This window comes from Micropterus dolomieu, linkage group LG20 (genome assembly GCF_021292245.1).
Source record: "Micropterus dolomieu isolate WLL.071019.BEF.003 ecotype Adirondacks linkage group LG20, ASM2129224v1, whole genome shotgun sequence".
NCBI classification, from domain to species: Eukaryota; Metazoa; Chordata; class Actinopteri; order Centrarchiformes; family Centrarchidae; genus Micropterus; species Micropterus dolomieu.
The window spans coordinates 21,829,740-21,847,847 of record NC_060169.1 but is presented as its reverse complement, the minus strand read 5'-3'; the positions used below and the strand labels follow the sequence as shown (position 1 = coordinate 21,847,847).

General features: G+C 40.0%; 1 protein-coding gene across 2 annotated transcripts in view; it reads left to right on the top strand.

Moving 5' to 3' along the window:
• The first annotated feature begins 758 nt into the window (after positions 1–758).
• Positions 759–18,108, top strand: part of hipk3b (homeodomain interacting protein kinase 3b) — a 40,983-nt gene continuing 23,633 nt past the window's right edge. Inside the window, exons 1-2 of one of the 2 annotated variants that reach the window (XM_046032137.1) lie at positions 759–1,096; positions 11,381–12,671. In XM_046032137.1, the coding sequence (XP_045888093.1) occupies positions 1,024–1,096; positions 11,381–12,671 (1,364 nt within the window). In that variant the 5' untranslated portion in view covers positions 759–1,023. The remainder of the gene's footprint in view (positions 1,097–11,380; positions 12,672–18,108) is intronic. The other variant, XM_046032138.1, reaches the window with a different exon arrangement.

Below are 18,108 nucleotides of genomic sequence, written 5' to 3'. Positions count from 1 at the left end.
TTAGATTAGAGCTGGCCTTCCCAGACACCGAGGGGTTTATGAGCAGCTTACTCTGTCAGCTGGGTGCCTCCTGACTGTCTGAGCAGTAGACTTCAGCTTGTCCTCCCCCACTAATTTGCTAACTCTGCTGTTGACATTTTGCTAAAGAAGTAAGAACATCAATTGTTATCATTACGTTCTGCCATTGCATTTTCAAATATGAAGCAAATTTCAGAAACTGATCAATGGAACCAACCTACTGATGTTGTACATCACCTAAGAATTTTACATATCAACACTTATCACTAGAAGCTATTTTCCTCATTCAGTTGATTACCACTCATTTATGACCACTTATTGCCATCACCGATAAAGCCTTCTCAACCCTATGGATGTGACTGCCTTCTTAACACTGTTTTTTCAATTAACTTGCAAGGGAGTAGCCTAAATAGCGAATGCTTAACAACCAAATGTACATGGTAACCGTCTCTGATCACAGCAGTTAATTCCTTTGTTCCTCTAATCCTTTTAAATACACACAATATAACATTTCCATCTTTAGTCTATATGTATATACAGTATGCATCTTCTCACCAAATGTTTACTATGACGTTTCTTATGAAGATATTGTCTCCATTTTTTATCTATTTTAGTGTATTCGACATGAATGTACCACTGAATCCTGATTTTTTGGGAATTATCTGATCGGTGATCGATTACTCTGGTCTGGCCAATGCCGTCAATTCACAAACATTTGCTTGCAGTTGCTAGAGAAAAAGGACATGTTAGAGGCAGCCAGGGCCGCTGGACCGCACGTCTAGTAGGGGTAACAGACACCCTTTCAGAGATGGGCTACTTTGCCCAAAGAGGAAGGAGACGAATTTGAACTGTGTAGCTACAACCTGGACTCGGTGGGGTGTTTCTGGACGCTCATAAGCAGGAGTTATTTAATGTTTAAAATGTGGGAGATGGTGTCGTTACCGAGAGCAAGCTCTCCCTTCCTGTCGTCTAGGACAAGATGGCAGCAATGCAGGCGAACTGTGCATGGTATGGATTTATAAGTCCATAACATGTTCAGAGAAGCCCTGGATTATACTTATAGTGACTCTATGTGAAGGTAAGTGGTTGAGTTAAGGCTGTCATTTGTGATATTAGTTTAGCGAAACATTTGAAACGATACTTTAAATGTGACGTAATACAAAGTCATAACTTAGCTAGAAACTTACAAGCTAGCGAGCTTTTGGCTGTCTATGGCGGTATAAGGTTTCAACAGTTTCAACATAAGCCTCGTACGTAGCTAACGATAGCTCTGTCAGCACATTGCGGTAATGAATTTATGGGTGGTGAATTCGTTTTATTATTCTACCAAACAGCGGTAGCGATGACGTTGGTGGTAATTATGAACGCGAGTGCATTGGACAATAACCTGTTAACGTTTATCACTTCAGTGTTGTCACGGCTACCCGTTGATTTCTTTTTAACATGTTGCTTAACTGTAGATCTTTAACTATGCGAACTATGATAGCTTTAGTAGATGTTTCTACCAGTAACCTCGCTAAATGGACAATATGGACCGAGTGACTTAACTTGTGAGTGTTGTATTACTTTATACATGTCAGCTAATAACACCTGGCTTCGTAAGTGACTCACTTCACTCAGCAAAACATTTCAAGATAACGTTAACGCTTAACCATGATGAAGGCTAGGTTAACACAAACTTTCAATTTACTATCGTTAAATCTTATCTTTTAATTTAAGGAATTATACACGCTGGATTTTACTTGGTCTGAATGTGTGCAATTGACAAGCGTCATTTAAGGGACCCCTTTTACATGTGATTGTCATGGGTATCGTATATCAAAGTCCTTATCTGGTACAATACAGAAACGTTATGTATCTAAACTGCGTGCTGAATTTTGTTATGTTAGCTAAGCTAGTTAATATCTTACAAGCCTCCTTCAGGGTGGAAAACTGCACCACAACTTTAAATTTTAGACAGCAGCTTAAAAAAAGTCCCTTTCCCATCCCTGACCTGCCATCTCACCTTAGCCAGTTTAGCATGTATTGAATGTCAAGTTAATCTTACTTAACGTGGCTGTAATAACGTTAATCAACTTGGTCTGTGTTGTCTTGTGGCCTACCACAATGAAGGTGGTGGTTTTGGGTTATAGAATTGTTATGGGGTTAATAATAAAAGTTGAGCTGCTAAATGAGAGTTTTGACATAACCACCAGCAAAACAAAAGTATCCTATCTGATTGTAGGCAAGATAGTTTGCGCTACCAGTTTTTCACGTGGCAGTGAACGATCAGTTGGAGTTCCTGTGGTCTCACTGAAACTTGTGTTTTTTTTTGTGACATGGTGAAAGTAGAAAGAGAAATTCAAGACTGTGCACTGTGGCATGTAGACCTAGTTATTGTACTTTCCCTGCCCTGATTGATAGTTCTACTTCTTCTTTTGTTGCCCTGGAATTAATGAATAACATACTGTGGGTGTTTTTTTGCTTTCCTATGCTAAGCTGAAAAAAATCTAGTGGTACAGCAGACACTGAGGGAAGTTTTGGCTTATGTGGCAGAATGGGTGCTTAGTTTGATCTAGAAAGTATCATGTATCGTGGCTGCCCTTTTTGTAATTACAGTTTTCCTTACTGGACCAAAGATCACTGCAGTTAGAAAAAAAATCTTTTAAAGATTTTTTTTTTTGGCTTTGTTGCCTATATTTCATGATGGGGATAGCGGAGAGATATTGGAGAGAGAGGATGACATGCCATCCCAGATCACTGCAGTTTTTACTTGAGTTTGTTTTGATTGTGTCGAACACTGCCCTAATACAAGTAATACCAAAGAGGCTATCGGCTAATGTTTACTCTCATTGGGACTAATGATTGGCCATTTAAGCAAAAATATTATTCCATAGTCACTGGGAACCATTCGACTATTCTTCAAGTACTCTGCTGATAAAGAATAGTAGCAGTGTGGTGGCGTTCATATTGTAAACAGTCTTTATTTCCTATTCTATGACCTGAGCCTCTGGCGCATCTCACAGCGCTGTAGCCGAACTGAATGTGCCACACACACGTTTTAACGCCAGTAAAAAAATATATTTGTGAAGACAAGATGATAAACTATTTGAGTTTTTAAAATAATTTAAGGACTTTGAAAATTGTGACCCATCCCTATTTTTCCGAGTTTTTTAATACCTCAAATATCCATTCATGTCAGTAGAGATGAGTTTGTATTCAAGTATTACAACCTAGTGTCTAAAAACATTTATGTAGTGAAGCTGCCACCGGTAACTATCTGTGAATACTGTGAATCTTTTGAGACAACACCGTGCATACAGTACAGAACTATAGTGCTATGTTTGTGTGATTTCCCCTTTACAGAGACACTCATGTCTACTGTACATGTGTCACATTCCTCAGCATATCAGTAGCAAGGCCGCAAAAGCAAGGTTGTGGGCGATAATGCTAGAAGAAAGTCAGCACTGTGTGGCTAGTAAATACATTTGTAAACAGTGTTTTCCCAAACAACGAGACTTGGGAATGTGATGTCATGCTGCATTGATCTGATATACTTGGGGCGGCTGGCTATCTGAATTGCACTGTGGCCAACTGAAAGACTGGTTTCCGAATAACGTCATCTTGAGGTGTGCGTACAGACATGAGGCAGTAAAACAAATTGAGATTGAGATTTTATTGAGAGAGCATGATGACAAGAAAATCTGTGTTGCATGAATCACAAAATTGGTGGGTTGAAAACGTCTAATTTCCCAAGAAGTAAACATCTGATCCCAAAAACCGTACATAAATATCTATATGCATTCAGCGATCTGGTCAGTGCCCTGGGTTTTAATAGTAGATGCTTGTGTCCAGAAACTGGTGAGAAAAAAATCTGATTAAAGGTAAAACAGTTTACTCTGCTACGGTGTCGTGGCTGTTTTAATGAGAAGTGTGACAGTTGGTGTGACTCTTATGAGCAATGCTTTGCTGATCGATTCGCTTGTTGGAGCGTGTAGTATTTCAGTGTATGCAACTTGGTGACAATTGTTATGTGTCATAGAGGTAATAGACTGGTGGCTTTGAATGCAAAATGGTGTGGTGATGGGGCAGTGGATAAGACGCATGCCTTTGGTGTGAGGGTTCAACTCCCCAGTGTAACATGTCCACCAATGTGTCCCTGAGCAAGACACTTAAGTTGCTCCAGAGGCGTGTGACCTCTGACATAAATAGCAATTGTAAGTCGCTTTGGATAAAAGCATCAGCTAAATGAATTAATGTAATGTAAAATGCATTCACTTGATGACCACAAATGCATTCACCTGCATAACAGTCAACTGTACAGTATATCGCCTGCACACAGGAGCAAATCCTACAAGGAAAATATTTATTTATTTATAGTCATAAGTTCAGTTAAATTACCATGTGATCACATTCTTTAGAAAATAGAGGGGCTTTTTATCTCATGAGCATAGAAAATCATTTTCACGAGACACAGGCAGGGCACTGTGAGTTAAGACAGCAACCCATGTTTAACGCTCAAGGGATAGCAATAGCAGGAAGCGGAGAGGAACTAAAGTAGGTGCTTTCATTTCCACTGTAACAGTCTGCACTTGGTATCATCATCTGAATCGAGCACTAGCGAAGATGCAGGTTTCAGTATTAATGCATTTTTTTCACTTGCCCAATACAAAGAAAAAAATCTTGCACGAAGTAACGGTTTACATTCCCCAATACAAATTGTTTTATTTATTAGCAGTTATCAAATCATAAAAGGATAATAAAGTTAACTGTCATATTTAATCTTTATAAACAATAAAGAATATGAATCAAAACAAGAACAGTGTGTCATAGATGCGAAGCAACAAACATTCTTGCGTATCAGTATTGACATAACTTTGGTCCAGTTGGTTGTTTTTATTAAATGTGCTTTACAAATAAAGTTGGAGTTGGATATCAGAAATGGTATGACAATCTCCAGAGATGGACTCGTTTACTGTAGTGAGTGCAGTGTTTCCCATACATAGGCTTTACTTGGGCGGGCCACCCAGGTAGATTAACATCCATCTTCAAAACAGTTATTAGCAAGCATATAAGTAGCCTAGCTAATAAGGATAGCTATGTTAACTTTGGAAAACAGCCGTCGAAGTTGTATAACTGATAGTCAACAGGTGCGTTTGAGATAACTGGCTGACTTTCGCCGACTTGATAGATAGGGAAATAAAAACTGCGCCGTCAAGTCAGACACAATCTACCTCCGGTAGACTGCGTGAGCTTAGAACAATGATCAGGCCTTGCTCCCACAAGGTCTACTGATGTTTTGCAGTGCAGGTGTTGTGGCAAATGTTGCATGCCTGCCGTGAATTGCATACACCTCGCGGGAGGTAACGCTCTTTTATAGAGAGCCTAAGTCACTCACTTCCGCTTCCGGCTCATGGGACCTTATTTTGGAAAAATTATGTGCGGTAGTCAGTTGCGAGAAACAATCCGTTAGAATTGAACTCTGAATTACACATATGATGTTGGTCAATTTAAAATAGAATTTTACAAGTCAAGAAAGTCGCATTTTGTTGTAAAACAGTAAAGTTACATGTCGTTTTGTGTGAAACCGCTCACTGAACTACATCTCTCGTCTCGCACAATATACGTCACCAACATGTTAGCGCGGTAAAGCTAGCTAATGTTCATTGCTTTCTTGCTACTAGCTAGATAATGTAGCTATGTTCCACTCAGAAATATATCTCACCTGATGTGTTTAATCCAATGACTCCTGGCACTTTTATCACATCATCCTCTCATGTAAGTGTTTTGATGTTCGCTTCAGTAACGTTAGCTTCACGTCATTGACAGAGAAAGTTACGACGTCACATATGTGACTTTTGGGTTTGTGGTCTTTGTAATTACGTATTTTCACAGTCTTATATCTCAACAGTTTTACATCAAACTACGAACTTCTTTAATTTAAAATGTATCTTTTAAATCGACAAAGAGCATATGTGTAATTCAGGGCATAATTCAAACGGGATTAAAATATTTGTTCTCTCCTGCCATTGACTACCGTACAATATTTTTCCGAAATATGGACCCATGGTGGTCCACCAGAAGGGGAGGGACTTAGGCTCTCTATACTGAGAAAAGAGGTGGATGCAAATCTCGACAGGTAGCCTACAACATCCGTTTTGCGGAATTATGCATTCACTTATTAAGGTCCTTTTTAAGACACTTTGCTGTTTATGTTGTTTGAACGTTGTTTAACGCCGCATGTTTTTGCTGAATCTCATGAAATGGTAGCCTACTTTTTACTAAGTGTAATAATATATTAACGAATCTTACCGTTCATTAAATATATGCTGATCATTTATCACTATTGATGAACCCCACAAAGAATAGTATAGCGTCTAAAAGCAGAACTTTAATGCGTTTTCATGCAATTCTCAGCAGGCATACTAAATTCGTCATTTTGCTGGTATTGCTCAGCCAAATGAATGACCTAATGTTAACATTAGCCAACCATCTTCTAGGCTGAATAAATTTAAATGTTATTGAAATCGCAATATTGCCAAGTGAAATATCCACATCACAGGAGCTGCAATTTCAAAGGTAAAATGTATCACAACATGCTTTATAAATGGAAGCATTGTGGTGGTACAGGGATGCCCCCAACTATAAATCATATTCTCTAGACGTGAGGAATTGTGCATGTTTGGTACAGATCACAGCAAAAATCAGATCATAATCATTTCTATACATTTTTCAGTGAAAATTCTGATTCATATTGATTCATATCTTTTGAAAATATTTTTTTTTGCATATTGTTCAGCCTTGCTATCTTCTACATTATCTACCATACATAATGTCAGCCTAAGGGCTGAGAACCAAAATGCCATTGATATGAACTGATACTGAATTAGGTTCATATGTCACCACATGGTCACCTGTTAGAAATCTTTGTTTCTAACATGGCCTCTCATACATTTAGGGGAAAGTGCATGTATTATGGACTTGAAGCACTATATTCCTCATCCACAATTTGAATTATATGACAATAGAGCAAGACACACCATTTTCCTGTTCATTATGTGCAAGGTTCATTGATTATTTATTGAACTTCTTTATTGATTGTAAATATAAAAGTGGCACTTCTAACAAAAGATGCCCCAACTACAAAAAACATCACAGGGATAAGTTTAAGCCTCCAAATTTAATTGAAATAGTCATTATCTCAATTTGATAATGCAAGTTGATGATATCACACAAAAGTGTGAGTGCTTAATGCATCTGTCACAGCAACACTATTTCATGTTTAGCTGTGAAGTCTAACCACATGGCCATGAGTAGTTTCTACAGCACCTGACTGACATGCAGCAGAAGGGTGTGTTTATACAGCACGGTGGCCCTGTTTTGGGTCCTATTGCCTCTAACTGTTACTGATGGGAAGAACTTTTTCCCTCATAATCATTCAGATACGGTGCACCTGCACGCTGTAGCTTCTCAAGTCCCAACTGCTGGAAAAGTAAAGTGGGTTGGCACTAGCAAACATGCCCCCTGTGCTTTAGACTCTTGTCTAGAAGCTGAGCAGGAAAGCTCACAGTATGTTGTTTTTTTTTTTTTGGTTTTTTTTTTTTGGCTGCAAACATTTGTTAGCATTAGCTGAATTTATAGGAAGTAATGTTCATTAGATAATTACTACCTACTTGTCAGGTACAAACTTATGCTAAACTGGTGCACAACTTTGTCCTGTACACGTACTGTATATCTTCATAGTTAAATTATAACTTGAAGATATACTTGTTTGTCCTCTCTCCTATTTATGTTATTGCTGTGTCTTTGTGCACTTTTGTTTTGTCAGTCAGTATCTTTTGTTCATTGTGGACAGGTGTTTAGTGTTTATTTTCTTCACAATTTAATTTTGAGTAGACCAGGGTCAAAAGTTCAACTGTGACCAATTACTTCCCAGCTCAAGGTTGCTGGAAAGGTTCTAAAGCTTTGAAGGTAATGCGATGCCACAGAAGGAGCCTCACGGCCGACCAGGGGAGTATCTGGCTTCAGATGGCAATCATAGCAGCAGCTGCTATTCTTTTGCCTTTTTATATCAACAAAGGCAGTCTACTTCACATCCTTGTGTCAGGCTTCTCCCGACCATTAAGTGATTCTTTTTGTGTAGCCAGGGAAATTAACTGATGCCAAAGTTAAGTTTTGTTTTAAATTGAATGTTCTGTGTTGTATTACACTAAGATGGTATTCAAATCTAGACATCTTGATTGCTGAGTTAGTGAGAGTGGTCCAAGTGCATGCTCTGTCTATCTAGGGACTCTGGCACCAGACAGCATGCTCTCCATCTCCAGACCAGCCAATTAACATCTCCATTCCCCAGCTACTGAGACGAAACTGATCGTATTAAGTGTAGTATTTCGTGTGTATGGCATGAAAAATACTTTGGCTCTGCCATATCTAAAAAATTTAAGGTTAATGAACATTTATTCAACTTGCCTTTTATGCTTTATTCTGTTATCAATCTCTATTAGCAAGCGCATACTTGAAAATGCATACAACACAGCTCTTGGGCCCCCATATGGTGTGGCTATAGTTGTGCCGTGTAGTTAAGTTTTTACTTTGTTAATTGCGTTGTTAATAAGCAAACACCTGTGCGGGAAGAGAAACACCAAAACTATCTTGAGAATCAAACACAAACCCAGTATGTGGTATTGGCCAGACAGTTATATTTTAAGCTTGCATTGTGTCGATTCTAAATGTTCCAGTAACTGTTTAATTAATTGAAATTGGTTGTAAAAAAAAAAAATCAAATCACGATAGGGTCTCTAAAATATTGACAGTATGCTTTTTGTCATTCATTTCTATAACATCATGGATCATGTGTAAAATCATCCTGCCAGAGGGAACGATCACCGACCTTCTGCAGCGTGCCCGGTAGCTCCGTGATCTCCTGTCCCTAGCCCTGTACGACCCAACTACCCATTCTCTCTCTGGTACCCTACAATGGGTTGTGTCGCTATTACGACTGGCGAGCTGTGAACAGTACACGTGATCCATGCACTACTGCAGCTGGGTGCTCTCCGCAGCGCCGCGAGATCTTCTATCTCACGGAGAAAAGAAGTCAGGTTGAAACAACCCTTTCTCAGTTCAATTCAAATTTGCTTTATTGGCATGAATTTTACAACAGTATTGCCAAAGCTTAAAAAAAAATTCAATTGATATAGAATAATAAATAAAATAATTTTATTTTTACATATTGGATATAGAAGAATATTATATATATTTTATTATAATATTTCTAATTTCTCTATGTCTTCTTTCATTATGCCTGTGTCTCCTCGCAACGATACGAGCAGGGATCTCTGCGCAACACTTGGCAGTTTGTACCTTCCTTTCAAATGTATTAAATACAGGCACTGTTGCACTCACATGAAATTGCTTTTAGTCTTGTTAGATCCCAAAAATGTAGGTGCGTCAGAAACTGCCTTAACAACATTTAAGCAAATCCCAGCACATACTGGACGAGTGATGGGGTACTGTCTGTTTCAGGACTAATGCATAAAGACTCGCACACATACTTGCACTGTGGAAACCCATGCTGGCAAAGGGAGAACATGCAACCTCCACACAGAAAAGCCACAGCCAGTTACTGTAACAATTAATTCTTAACTTACAGTCTAGTGAGCACCTTTGCATATCTTTTTAGCTGTATTGGATGAAGATGTTTGTGACACTGAGGTAGGATTTCAGACTGGACAGCCAGGACACTTATTTGTAGGTGTGGCCAATTTCAGTTTCCCCATTAAGCACTTCCAGTTTTGTTTTCATTCATGTCCAAAATGGTTGCCCTTTTGAGCCCTGCTTGGGATCATTTGATAAAGTGTTTCTTCAATAGGGAAGATGGTAAACAGTGCCACCAAACAGTAACACAGGAGAAATTGTGCAAAGAGCTGTCAAGGGAATAGGCTGACCTTTTCATGCTGCTCAGAATAGGGTCTAAGGGGTGGCTCACAGTGTTAGTGTTATCACAACACAAGTGTGTTTTCCATCAGGGATATTTATTTTAGGAAGACTACAGCCCAAACCTGAATCACTTGTGTCCTTTTCGAGGAATTCACTTTTTCTGGGGCAGCTGTGGCTGCTTCGGCGGTTGAATTCCTGGCTTCCCCCAGCCCGTGTGCCGAAGTGTCCATGGGCAAAATATTGAACCAAATATTGGGAATGATTAGTTTCCTTCTGATAAGCAGTTGGTACCTTGCATGGTAGCCTCTGCCATTAGTGTATGAATGGGGTGTATTAGACATCTGAGTGGTCGGACGACTAGAAAGGCATTATATAAGTACAGTCGATTTTACCATTTTTGAATCAGTTTGAGAAAAGGCATTAAAATAGCTTGTTTATACATAGCACTTAATACATTGATTAAGATTTGTCTGATTTGGTTTATACCTATGTATAACATGGTTCTGTAAATGCACTGTTGATTAAAGTATTAAAACCTTTTGGGGGATGAGCTGCTTGTGTCGCAGTGAATGTGCGCCTGAATGAAAGTAGGTCCAGAATGGCACACAGTATCTGATAAGGTCACTGTGCCAGTTTTGAATATGGATTTTCAAGATGGCCAGCATCATGAAACATGTTATTTAACTTCATTGCTCTTTTTCTGTTACACATAATTAGTTTTAGAATATTTCAGCATGATGTGAAGGCCTCCATGAGCATGAAGTGCTTTGTCCTCCCTCAAACACACACACACACACACACACACACACACACACACACACACACACACGATGGGGGAAGAGGGAGAAATAAACCATGTCTAAGGTAATTGGAAACGTGGGCCCGATGATGCTTTGTGACTTTTTTTCATCTCTTTGTCTGTCTCTTATCGTCTTTCCCTCTCTATTGGTTGCCTAGAGACGTGCTGTAGGATGCATGGAAATGGCAGGAAAAGGTCAGGCAAACCTTTGAGAAGTTAGTCATCTATAGTGTGGAGGTGTTGGTGGGATTGCAGTGGATTGGACAGAACGGTGAAGGTGTTCTGAAGCACTTCAGAGCAGCACGTTCTCTTTCACTGATCCATTTTGCCTATGTGGTTGGGGTGACTGGTGGGCTTGTGCTTGTAGGACACTACTAGTTGGGATGTCAATAAGTAGGAGGAATTAAAACAACAAAATGGGATTGGGGGCCAGCTGTTTAGTAACTTAAACTCACCCTTTGCCTTGAGCAAACAAAAACAAGAAAACAGCTCTGAACTGAGTTAAGTATGAGTGTGCTACATAACACTTTCCACAGTTCTTCAGTATTGTTTTTTTTTTAAATGGCACTGTTTTATATAACATGCTAAACCAGTTGTTTGTTGAGGATCCAAACTAATGACCTATTGCTTTATTCTCTTTCTCTGCAGGTATGGCCTCACAAGTCTTGGTCTACCCACCACACATCTATCAAACCCAGACAAGTGCCTTTAGCAGTGTGAAGAAACTCAAAGTTGAGCCCAGCAGCTGTGTGTACCATGAGAGGTCACACCCGCGGACTTATCTGAACAGCAGAACCCTTGGCATTGTGCACCCAACAAAACAAGCCCACTCATTCGCGAGCCGAGACTTGGCGGTGGGCGTGAAAGTGCGTGGAAGACAAGAGTATCCGGTGCAGACGGTGGTGGTGCGCGGCGTACAGAGACAGCAGCCCGGTAAAAAGGGAGGAGGACCAGGCCCAGCTGCGGCCCAGCAGCGAAAGGACGCAGGGGTTGTCCACTCGCAGGGCAAGAAGCAGGAGCAGACAGACACAGCAAGTGGGGGCAGCAGTGGAGCAACAGGGGCAGGAGGAGGGGGAAGGGGAGAGGGCTGCAGTGGAGGAGGTGAGGGAGGTGGTGAGGAGGACGGTGACAGAGAAGAGAACTGTGGAGGTTTGAACTCAGCTGACAGCTCTCAGCGATGTGGGCTGAAACGTAAAAGTGAGGAGCTGGATAACCGAGGGAGCACCATGCAGATTGTGGAGGAACTCTCAATGTTGCCTGCCATGTTGCAAACGACAAATGTGGGGAATGCAACAATGACTGTGCCTGTGGCAGTGGGGGCCGGAGGGGGGCCCTCCAAACAGGGTGTAGGTGCAGCAGGAGGGACAGGAGGTGGGGATGGGGACTATCAGGTAGTACAGCATGAAGTCCTGTGCTCTATGAAGAATACTTATGAAGTGCTGGATTTTTTGGGGCGTGGCACATTCGGCCAGGTTGTAAAGTGCTGGAAGAGGGGCACGGGTGAGGTAGTTGCTGTGAAGATCCTGAAGAACCACCCTTCATATGCACGGCAGGGTCAAATCGAAGTCGGCATCCTTGCTCGCCTGAGTGGGGAGAATGCAGATGAGCACAACCTGGTGCGAGCCTTTGAATGCTTCCAGCACCGCAGCCACACCTGCCTGGTGTTTGAGATGCTTGAGCAGAATCTGTATGATTTCCTGAAGCAGAATAAGTTCAGCCCGCTGCCCCTGAAAGTGATCAGGCCTGTGCTACAGCAGGTAGCTACAGCTCTGAAAAAGCTGAAGAGCATGGGTCTGATTCATGCAGATCTCAAGCCGGAGAACATAATGCTGGTGGACCCAGTGAGGCAGCCCTATAGGGTGAAGGTGATAGACTTTGGCTCAGCAAGTCATGTGTCGAAAGCAGTGTGCTCCACGTACCTCCAGTCTCGGTACTATAGGTAAGTACAAAAAAGGAGAGAGATTTATGAAAAGAAAAGCAGCTTTGAGTTCAGTGCATTTCAGACTACACCGTTGGTGTCCTGACCGCCAAAGTTGGTGTACAAAAATGTCCTTCCTCTAGCAAAACAAGGAAATGTCTCCCATACTGCACAACATCCTGCCTATTTAGGAGCCACATACCACAGACTTTTTTTTCTTCAGATTTGACCCTGCTGTGTTTACTACCAGACTGCAGACTGACTGTTCATGTCCCTACTGCCTTGGGAAAATTGTTTTCTGCAAGACTTGAAAAAAACCAAAAAATACATGTTTAATTGACTGTCTGGTTTTATTTGCATTCAGGTTGAAGCTGCTCAGGCCTTGGCAGTTAAAAAGATGTACAGAGATTGTGTTAAAATGAAAAAAATAGATATTTGAAGACACTAATACATTGAATGAACAGTTAGATTAAGTTAAGAAAGGCTTGGAGAAAAATTCCTGAATGCCATTCCAAACATAAGTATGCTGTTACAGCTTCAAGGGCATGACATGGCAGTAGGTACATTACCTAATGTTTATCTTAGAAGGACGCCTGTGTTTCTGATGGTCTTGGATGTGCTCTAGGAAAACCGGCAGGACAAATTACTTCTGGCATTGTGTTATGAGTGTGTTTGTTTGATTTAAAAAAAAACCCCCAAAAAAACCAGGTTGCATAAGAGGCAGGAGTGACCCAGTTCACTGTTTGGTTTGTACCTTTTGCTGGTTTGCATAAAGTCTGAGATGATAAGAAGAGAAGGGAGCTGACAGTAATTTACACAAGCTTTTGAACATGTGCATGAATGTATGTTTGGGTATGTGTCATAAAGAGTCGATTGTTTTGGCACTGTAAAAAAAAAAAAAAAAGAAAAAGTGTGAAAATGCACACAAATGGTACAAACTTGAGGAAGCTGTAGAGCTCCTCTGTTTTCTGTTTACATTGTAGATAAGTTACGTTGCCATGTCTTTCCAGTTTAACCAAATAAAACCATGATGTGACATTTCCATGGTCCCACAGAGTTTACATGGTCAACTTTGAGTGAAGAACTTCTTGCCACTCAGAGATTCAACCAAGTCATATCATAGCTGACTCACTAGCTACATCATCATACCTTCCTTGGACCTTTCCCAAGGCAAAAGGAATGAACTGTGACTATTTGAGTATTTGCCCAGCATACATTGAAAAAGTAAATTTAGGTCTATACTTGGACATTCAATGAACCTATGCAATGGAGGAATGGCTCTGAAAGAGCATGTCAGATGTAGCGACATGTGCTGTCCTTGTCCTAAGCAAATGCTAATAGATAAGATGAGATGATGTGCCTTTATTAATAGAAATGGCTGCATATTACGGTTTTCTGACCACCGTTTCCTACAGCATGGCACAGTATGCCAAGAATATCTGACCAAGTGGAGAATCTACTTAAATGGAAAGGTTAAGACACGTGAATTTGTGGCACATATTGTTAGTGCTTTTTGTCTTAAACCTTGGACTCTAAGGCTGGGAAGAAGGGCGCAGGATTTATGAGCCACATTCAGGTCAGTGCTGGCTATTCTAGTGAAAGAAATTTACATGACATTTAAAATACTGTTGATGATTGGATGTCTGTCTGTATTTGCATTTACTGTAGATACTTCTCACTGACTAAAGTGAGAAGACAATACTTGCTTTGACCCTTTCCTTGTACGTAGTTTTATGGAAATTTATGGAAAAATACTTGACAATTAGACAATTATTGCATTTTCTGTTCATTCCACACATTAATTGATTCATCATTCTTGTGAATATTGTCACTTTGTAGTAAATGTGCTTGTTTCAGGATGTTGCTCAAAATAGAACTGTTGTACTTTGCTGTTGGAAGAAGTGAACGGTGCAGCTGCTTCAACTCTGTTTCAGTTCTGTCAAGCACAAGCTTTGGTGACCAGCAGTTTCTCCCAGATCTTGCATGGAATTGTATTTTCGTACAATTTACATCAGTACCATTGCTGACTTGAGAGGGCAGAATGGTGATAAAGTCTCTCTGGTCACAAATCATTTGCACCATTATTTATTGTGTCAGAGAAGAAGGCTCAGGTTCACTTTTCCTTGCATGTTTAACTGCTCACAGATGGAAGATTGTTCCATAAATGAGTGACTTATGTGGCAAACCATTTCATCCTGAAGTAAACAAACAATTGATAAGTTGAAAGTCAAAGTTATTTATGCCAGTGCACATACATATGTAAAATGCTTCTGTTTTGCCAGTTAAATTGTACAATAATACTTTTCATAGACGGTGAACAGAGGGAAAGTTTATGTAGATTCATTATGGACTTATTTTGATTTATTTCTGATTTTGATTCTACTGTCAGGGCAAAGTTGTTTTGATTACAAAACACTGATAACTGAAAAATGCTTTGACAAAATGTTGTTCCTCTGTAGTTTGTACCCCCTTGCAGACTGGAGTATGCAAAGCATACTGTGAGGGAACAACGTTGCTGAGGCTAACAGTGAAGGGTTGCTTAAAATAGCTCATGGGATGCTGGCCAGTGGGCTTTGACTTCTATAGATGGTGAAGCACATAGGCAGCCAGAATGAAATAAGGACAGATTGAAATACTAGAGAGGTCTCACTTACTCTTTCAAGGTCAATCAGCTCTAACGTCAGCCGTTTTGATTTCCATATGTCCATTTGTGTCTGTGTGTTTGGTTATGTGTGCTGCACTAAATATTTGTTGGCAGGTAATCTAAAGTGGCTGGTGGATAGCTCAAATCTATCAGCCACTCAAACCAATAAGTTTGACAGATGCGCCAGCCGCTTCCACAATTTACAAGCATTTGGCCAGAGGCTGCTTGTTTTTTGCCACCCTGGTTTGCACTGTCAGCTCTCAGCCCTTGGAGCTCACTTTTGTAAAAATTACCATATTTGTACCGTTTTTTTGGATACAGTTTCCAACTTGAAATCAAAACCTTAATTTCCTTTTATTAAGTTTCTGGTCTAGTATTTGTTTATGTTTCGAGTAAGTATTATTTTGTCAAACCTGCTGCCAGAATCCTAGGTGTGATATATTCAATAGTGATCTTACATTTGTTACAAAAGTCGTTAACTCATGTTATCAACTGAGGATCATCTAAAAATCAGCTCTTTTCTCTTTCAACTTTAACTGGAGTCATACATGCTTTTTTTTTTATCATCTGTTAGGTTTATTGTAATTCATTGTATTCAGAGTTAAGACAAAAAATGCATGCCTTTAGTACAAAACACAGTTGCTCGGCTTTAGACAAATGTTAGAAGATGAGATCATATTGGTCCTGTTTTAGCTTCTTTTCACTGGTATCCCATCAAGTTTTAGAATTGATTTAACTGAGTACCTTTTAAAGAACTTCATGGTTTAGCTCCCAGTTATATTGCTGAATTGCTGTTCCCCTATGAGCCAGAGCACCGCCTCAGATCAGGGCCCTTCTGGCTGTTCCTAAGTCTAACCTTATAGTGAATTATTTGGATGTGCAAATGGAGAGTCCTCCTGTCATTTCTCTTTTTAATGTTACCACATATTAAGTCATTAGTCATTCAATAGCACTATTACAGTAAATACTTCTGTTTGTGTTCCTATGCAACAATTCCACACTGAACAGTACTGGACCAGGACCTCTTTGTAATCCACAAGCTTATAGTTCATTCTCCTCTTCACACGTGGAATATTTGGACTGGGGCTACTGGATTAACTTTGCACTGAAAAGTAGGTCTGGCATTTTTACAGGAGGAGCACATAATCCCCCAGACAGTCTAAGAAACGTTTTGTGTGAGTAGGAACTTGTGGGCACACGGGCATCTCCCATTTTATGAACTATGTACTGCTTTGGCTTAGTAATGAGTGTTTTAAGGTATTTATATGGCCAAAGTAGCATCCATTAGAGAGCACCTAAATTGTGTATCAAGGTTAGTTCTCATGATGATGATTTTTTTTGCAACATCTTGTATTTTTTTTTAACAAGATATGATTGTTTTCTATCCACTTTGATGCAGTGCCAAATCGGTATCCTTATTGATTATTATTGAAGTTTTTTTGACTTGATGTTGGATCTGAGACAGAAGCAACTTTAAGGTTTTCAGGTGTGTACTCACATGCTGAAGGCTAATGGCTGATGACAAATCTTTGTTGTGCCGATTGGTGTCACATACCCATCACCAGGGCCTTGTGACATACACTGTTTCATATTTCCAGATATAAATGACATTTCTGTGTTACACCATCATATTGTTTTGATGCATGTGTGTCTAAAAAATTTGAATATCATGGACAAGAAACTTTCATATATTCTAGATTAGGTATACAGTACATAAAGTAAAATATTTATATGATTATGGCTTATAGCTCATGGAAATCAAAACTTCAGTATCAAAATGTATTTTAGAGCTACATGTCAGTATACAGAAATATCAGCATGAGGAGAGCTTTAATCAGCTAATTAACTCAAAACACCTGCAAATGTTTCCTGAGAAAAGAACAAAGAACTTTTCCACAACTTATTTAGATGCACTTTATGTCATTACTGCTACATTTACTAGAGCAGTTAAGGAATCTCTATAAAAGAACACTTCATCTTAGTTTATCAGTAGGATATGAGGTATCCCGATATAATTTCAAAAGAGATTTGAAATTGGACAATACCGCGCAGCCCCGCCCCTCTCTCTGCGTCTACACGCAGCCGTCTACTCACAAAGTCTCTAACAAGATGGAGGGGGAGACAGTGGTCAACACTGTTAAAGACCTGGCTTGTAAAAAGAAAAAACAGGTTCATTCAGTGTTTCCCACACATACACTTTACTTCGTCATTGTAGCATTTGTCAGAGAAACGCGGTGATTACAGTTAAAAGTCGCGACACTGTCGATATTTTACTAGAGCGGACCAGGTAAAGTGACAGTGAACACACCAGTCAGATGACTTAATATGGATGAGGAGTAATCTGATACAATTTCCCAATATCTTTATGTAACAGTTGAAAAATTCAACTTCACTCCGGGTGCTCCGGCTTCCTCCTGCCATCCGAAGACATGCAGGTTAGGTTAATTGGTGTCTCTAAAATTGTCCTTAGGTGTGAATGTGAGTGTTTGTTTGTCTATGTGTGGCCCTGCGATGCACTGGCGACCTGTCCAGGGTGTACCCCGCCTTTCACCAGATGCCAGCTGGGATTGGCTCCAGCCCCCCGCGACCCTGTACGCGTACTCTGTTGGTATCGGTATCACTTTAAGCAAAGGGGGTACTGGTTTTGGTAATGGTATTGTAAAATCTTAAACGATATCTGTTTTGCCTATTTATTTATTTTTTCTAAAACCCCCCTAACATCACCCATGTATGTTTTACCCCCATGCAGTGGTTGTTGTTAACTTGTCCAGAGCGTCGATGCAGTGGTTGCAGCTGTAATATATCAAATAGATT